At 50.0% G+C, this 6,358-nt stretch overlaps 1 protein-coding gene across 1 annotated transcript; it reads left to right on the forward strand.

Moving 5' to 3' along the window:
• The first annotated feature begins 3,874 nt into the window (after positions 1-3,874).
• LOC102456873 (olfactory receptor 10A2-like) lies at positions 3,875-5,970 on the forward strand. The gene is made up of 2 exons (XM_006122755.2): positions 3,875-3,943; positions 5,014-5,970. Exons 1-2 carry the CDS (start codon positions 3,875-3,877, stop codon positions 5,968-5,970), a joined length of 1,026 nt encoding a protein of 341 aa, XP_006122817.2.
• Positions 5,971-6,358: the final 388 nt, after the last annotated feature.

Raw genomic sequence — 6,358 nt, forward strand, 5'->3', positions numbered from 1 at the left:
AGCTCTGCCAGGGCCCTCAGTCCGAACCCACAGCCCCTCTGCTCTCCCGTCTCCGGGTTCATACACATGGCCCTGCTGGCCCTCTGCTATCCCAGCCTGTCTATCCTTCTGCCTGGCTACCTGTCCCCATACACTCAAAACTCAGCACACTAAGGCCAAATCCCTCAGCCTCTCCTCATATAACTGGGGCTTTGTTTAGGATTATTTAGTCTGCAGAAGCGAAGAGTGAGGGGGGATTTGAGAGCAGCCTGCAACTTCCTGAAGGGAGGTTCCAAAGAGGCTGGAGAGAGGCTGTTCTCAGTGGGGGCAGGTGGCAGAACAAGGAGCAATGGGCTCAAGTTGCAGTGGGGGAGGTCTAGGTTGAATAGTAGGAAAAACAATTTTTCCTAAGAGGGTGGGGAAGCGCTGGGCTGGGTTCCCTAGGGAGGGGGTGGAATCTCCATCCCTAGAGGTGTGTAAGTCCCAGCTTGACCAAGCCCTGGCTGGGATGATTGAGTTGGGGTTGGTCCTGCTTTGGGCAGGGGGCTGGACTCGATGCCTCCTGAGGCCTCTGCCAACCCTGGGGTTCTACGACTCCAAAAAATATGTGTACGCATGATGGGAGCTATAGTTTAAGGACGTGCCTTGTGCACAGAACAAAATTTATTCTGCACAAGGATGTAAAAAGTAGAGGGAGCACGGCTGGGCAGATACTTTGGAGGCAGGAAGGCTGCGTCTAGACTGGCATGATTTTGCGCAAATGCTTTTAAAGGAAAAGTTTTCTGTTAAAAGCATTTGCGCAAAAGCGCGTCTAGATTGGCACGGGTGCTTTTGCGCAAAAGCATCCATGGCCAAGATAGACGCGATTTTGCGCAAGAAAGCCCCAATCGCCATTTTCGCCATCGTGGCTTTTTTGTACAAAACAGTTTTTCCCTGTTTACACTGGCCCTCTTGTGCAAAATTTGTGCAAGAGAGCTTATCCCTGAGCGGGAGCATCATTGTATTTGCGCAAGAGCCACTGACAATCTTACATGAGATCATCAGTGTTCTTGCGCAAATTCAAGCGGCCAGTGTAGACAGCTGGCAAGTTTTTGCGCAAAAATATCCACTTTTGCACAAAATCTTGCCAGTCTAGACACACCCGAGTTGTCTGGATGCTCCTCTTGTTATTTTGAAATAACATTGCAGTGTAGACCAGGGCTTAGAGACGATCAAAAATATAGAGGGAGTGTCATGAGCAAAACGCACTTCTTCAGATGACCTTGAGTGGAAATAACAAAGCCTAAGTATTTTATAACCGAAAAAAAAGTGCCTGTCAATTGTGGGACCGGTGCTAATGAGGCTAATTGTGTGGGCTGGAAGTGTCCCATACTTAGCTTTCGATACAAAAAATGAGGTGTTACATGCAGGGAGAGTGTCTTTGTAATGCAACATCCCCTTTATGTCTTTGTTCAAGCCCAGGGAAACAGTGTCAAATTTGCAGATGAATAACAATTCCACTCTCGCTCTCTCTCTCTCTCTCTAATTGGCTGGGGAAATTCCTTTCAATCTATGACTGAATGCCCAGGCCGGTTAAAATGTTCCCCTAGGGTGTGCGACCATTTGTGATGTCTGATGTTATATCCTCTCCAGCTAACATCTGAGGAAGTGGGCTTTGCCCACGGAAGCTCATGACTCTATGCATTTTGGTTCGTCTCTACGGTGCCACAGGACTACTTGTTGCTTTGAAAGTTACAGACAATAATCCCGGACTCCTCACATTAGTGATTCCACCCCCCCTCCACACACACACCACCACCACTGCAAGCCACTCGGAAAAGGTGAGACAACAAAATTGTGATTCTACTCCTCTTTTCAGTCTTTGTTCCCTTACCCTGTGAGTAGCCTTGAGCTATTCCTAGCATCCTGGAGAGGGATTTAAGGCCCAGCATGCAAAGGGTGCAGGCTAGTAATCCCCTCCCCTCTTGGATTTGCCTCTCATTTCCAGCCTAACACCCAGCTGTTGATTCTGCTTCTCTTTGGGATGATGTTTAACATTGGATGCGGCCAGGGGCGGCGGGCAATGTAGGCAAGGGAAGGCATTGCCTTCCTAAACTCCCTAACCTGCCCAGATGCCCGGGAGGGGCCGGGCTGCACCACGCAGCAGCCCGACCTTGGCCCCCCGGCGGCCGGGGAAGTCTGGGACCGCGCCACGCGGCAGCCGTAGCCCTCATCTGGGATTGGGCAGGGCTTGGCGGGGTATGGAGGGTGAAGGGCATGAAGGGGCACAGACGTGGTGGTTTTGGGTGGAAGGGGCGGGGCTTCGGCTGCCTTCCCCAGCTAGGCCCTCACCCACCTCCCATGGCTGCAATATAATGGCTTCATTCCTTCTGCTGCTCCGTTCTGACCTTGGGAAGGAGCCACTCGGCATGACTCCCTCTCCAAAGATTGCGAGAGCTCCTTGGTTTGGCCTGCCACTGCTCCCGACAGAGTTCCTGGTCTCACGTCTGTGCTGAACTGCGGGCCTGTGTTAAGCTTGGCTTTACTCGGCAATAAATCATTAAGGAAGAGGCTTTCAATGTAGATAGTCCAGAGCCTGAATCCCATTGGATGTCAGTGGAGCAAGGCATCCGAATCCCCTAGGGCTCTTTGACTCTCGCAGCCCATGTCTCTAATATTGATGGATTCACGACTGGGCCGCTGGCTCTCCCCATGACCTCGGTGAAGAACCCCCTTCTATGCCCTGCCACTGAAGCTGGTCTTTGGAGGCCGGAGGACTCTGTCACTGCGGAATGAGGTATGTCCAGTGGGCAGGGCGTGGCCTCGCTCTGCTACAGGCTCCGTGTGTGGCTCAGGGTAAGTCACCTCGGGAAAAGAAAAAGTGTCTCCATCCCCTTTCAAAAGAGCCAATGGACTCAATCCACAAAGGGACTCAGGAGCCTAAATCCCAGAATCAGCTCCCATGACTGCCGTGCATTAGGCATCTGGATTCCTAACATAACATAAGAACATAAGAATGGCCATACTGGGTCAGACCAAAGGTCCTTCTAGCCCAGTATCCTGTCTACCGACAGTGGCCAGCACCAGGTGCCCCAGAGAGAGTGGACCGAAGACAATGATCAAGCGATTTGTCTCCTGCCATCCCTCTCCAGCCTCTGACAAACAGAGGCCAAGGACACCATTTTATCCCCTGGCTAATAGCCTTTTATGGACCTAACCTCCATGAAATTATCTAGCTTCTCTTTAAACTCTGTTATAGTCCTAGCCTTCACAGCCTCCTCTGGCAAGGAGTTCCACAGGTTAACTGTGCGCTGTGTAAAGAAGAACTTTCTTTTATTAATTTTAAACCTGCTACCCATTAATTTCATTTGGTGTCCTCTAGTTCTTATAGTATGGAAACAAGTAAATAACTTTCTTTATTCACCCTTTCTATGCAACTCATGATTTTATAGACCTCTATCATATTCCCCCTCAGTCTTCTCTTTTCCAAGCTGAAAAGTCCCAGTCTCTTTAGCCTGTGCCCCCAGTGCTATGCTGGACTGGCGAAAGTGGAGGCACATGGAAGCAAGTCACTTCTGGAAACTGAGGCCCGAAGGTTTCTCTTGAACTCAGTGAGCAGGCGAATTGAATAGGAGGGGCCGGGATTTCCTACCAGTGGGGTAGCTTGTATGGCGTAGAAGTCTCTGAACACAATGAAGTCTTCTGAACTTCTTCTCTGTACCAGGTAGAACCTCAACCTGTTGGGCAACCCTTCGCTACCTGGGAATTTAGGGGTTGGACGGCCACCTCGGAATGTCTTGACAAAACTCTGTTTGTCAAGTGTGGCTCATGGGGAAGAGTGGAAGACTTGGAGAAGACCACCGGGGGGCTTGGCATACCAGGACATTTCCTGGGGAGATGCTAAGATGCTACCGTGATGGCCACCCTTCTTGATGGACAGATGGATGGAGAGTCAACGCAGTCCGTGTATGATGAAACATTGCATGTAAGCCATCAGAAAGGGCGTCTCCCAACAAAAGCAAAATATTCCCACTGGGAACGTCAGCCCAACGTCACTCGGAACAAAGAGTGATTCTCCATAATTAGCCCTGCTGCGTATTCACGTGCAGAAGGACATTAAATACGAGCAGGTGGCAGTACGTATGACAGGACTCAGGGAAGGTCAACTTTGCTGCTGTCGGATTCCTCACCTATGAAGGAGAATGAAGTCGAGAACCAGGTCAGTTTGTTTTAGACATTCCTTTATTTTTAAAAAATTAACTAGATTATTATCAATGGGGGAGAATTAGATCTGGCCCCAAAACAGCAGGAAGTTTAATGACAGAGAAGAGCTATTCCACTCAACTGTACAATGTTTCATTCAACATGAAGTCCCTTTACCGTTTGCTGGCCAAGAGCCTTTAGCTTGTTTTGGGGAATTCCCAGAACCCTCTTGCTCACCCAACCATTGTAGAGATCTTGGGCAGAGATGAATGGATGTGATGGTCATTGGCACAAATGGAAAATTCATTAATTAACAAAAGGACACGTTTGACACGTTTGGGCTTGTTTCGTCTTCAGAAGAGAAGAGTGGGGGGGGGGGTTGAGAGCAGCCTTCAACTTCTTGCAGGGGGGGTCCAAAGAGGCTGGAGAGAGGCTGGTCTCAGTGGGGGCAGAACAAGGAGCAATGGGCTCAAGTTGCAGTGTGTGGCGGGGGGGGGGGTCTAGGTTGGATAATAGGAAAAACTCTTTCCCCAGGTGAGTGGTGAAGCGCTGGGCTGGGTTCCCTAGGGAGGGGGTGGAATCTCCATCCCTAGAGATGTTTCAGTCCCGGCTTGACCAAGCCCTGGCTGGGCTGGTAGTTGGGTTGGTCCTGCTTTGGGCAGGGGGCTGGACTTGATGACTCCTGAGGTCTCTGCAAGACCTAGGATTCTATGATTCCAAAAATTAAGTGTGCGCACGATGGGGGCTGTAGTGTAAACAAGTAGAGTTTAAGTTTTCCTACCAATTGAACTTTGATGACCACTGCTTGCCCTAATACCTTTGTGGGGTTTTTTAAACACCTGTATCCAGCAGGTGCCCATTTCCAGCACCGCGAAGGACAATCAAAGTGCCACCACCGAGTTCATCCTGCTTGGGTTTGGAGACCTTCATGGACTGCGGCTCCTGCCCTTTGTGTCGTTTTTATTTACCTACCTGATCGCCGTCTCTGGGAACATGCTCGTTGTCTTCGTCGTCTTGGCTGATCGCAGCCTTCGCACCCCCATGTACTTTTTCCTGGGCAACTTGTCCTGGTTGGAGATCTGCTACGTCTCCACCGTGGTCCCCAAGATGCTGAAGACTTTGCTTAGCGAGCGCGAAGTGATTTCTCTCGTGGGCTGCATCACGCAGTTGTACGTGTTTGGTTCCCTGGGCATTTCCGAGTGTTTGCTGCTGTCCGTCATGTCCTTTGACAGGTATTTAGCCATCTGCCATCCGCTCAGCTATTCAACGATTATGAACTTCCGGGTTTGCCTTCTCCTAGCTGCGGGTTCCTGGGCTGCGGGTTTCACGGTTCCTTTGATAAGCATCGTTATGCTATTCAGGCTGCCTTTCTGTCGTTCCAACGAGATCGACCATTTTTTCTGCGATTTAATGCCGCTGCTAAAACTGTTGTGTGCGGGCGCTCACAAGATCGAGGTTGTGACTTTCAGCTTTGCTGCCGGGATTGTTCTAGTCCCATGTTTGCTAACCCTGGTTTCCTACTGTAGAATCATCTTGACCATCTCTCAGATCCCTTCCACCACTGGGAAGAAGAAAGCCTTCTCCACCTGCTCCGCCCACCTCCTTGTGGTCAGCATTTTCTACGGGGCCCTCATTCTTATCTATGGCGTCCCCATTGGGAATCAGTCGCCGGGTCTCAACAAAGCCATCTCTGTGCTCTACACGGTCCTGACGCCCACCGTCAACCCCCTCATATACAGTCTGAGAAACAAGGAGGTCAAGGGGGCCCTGTTGAAAATTGCAATGAAGGCGGTCGCTTTCAGAAGTTGAAGGGCTGTCCCTGACGTAGGAGGTATGGCATGAATTGCAGGTTTTGTCCATTGCTGTCAATGTAGATAGTCGCTACGTTCAAAATACTGGGCCGTATGCGAGAGTGAGTGCGAACAGCCGTTCTCTGAATTTAGCATTGATGGTTTGTTACCCTATTAGGGGTTGTGGAAACCATTTCATATTTAGCTAGAAGCCATTTGTATCACAGAAGCCATTTAAGTTGCCTGCTTCGGCACGTACGCTAGAAAGTGGACTGACCTTCACCGATGTGAGAAAATCCAGGAGGATGAACTGTTGGAATGCGTTAATGAACTATTTTGAGCTGAAGCTCCTACTCCCTAATACCTCTTTGCTGATATTAGTTTCTCTTTGAAGTTCGCTTTGACTT

Source organism: Pelodiscus sinensis, chromosome 30 (genome assembly GCF_049634645.1).
Source record: "Pelodiscus sinensis isolate JC-2024 chromosome 30, ASM4963464v1, whole genome shotgun sequence".
In the NCBI taxonomy this organism is placed as follows: Eukaryota; Metazoa; Chordata; order Testudines; family Trionychidae; genus Pelodiscus; species Pelodiscus sinensis.

Coding starts and splice junctions, on each gene's coding strand:
- LOC102456873 (XM_006122755.2), top strand. CDS start 3,875: ATGGCCACCCTTCTTGATGGACAGATGGATGGAGAGTCAACGCAGTCC. Junction 3,944..5,013: donor TGTATGATGAAACATTGCAT/GTAAGCCATCAG, acceptor TGTATCCAGCAG/GTGCCCATTTCCAGCACCGC.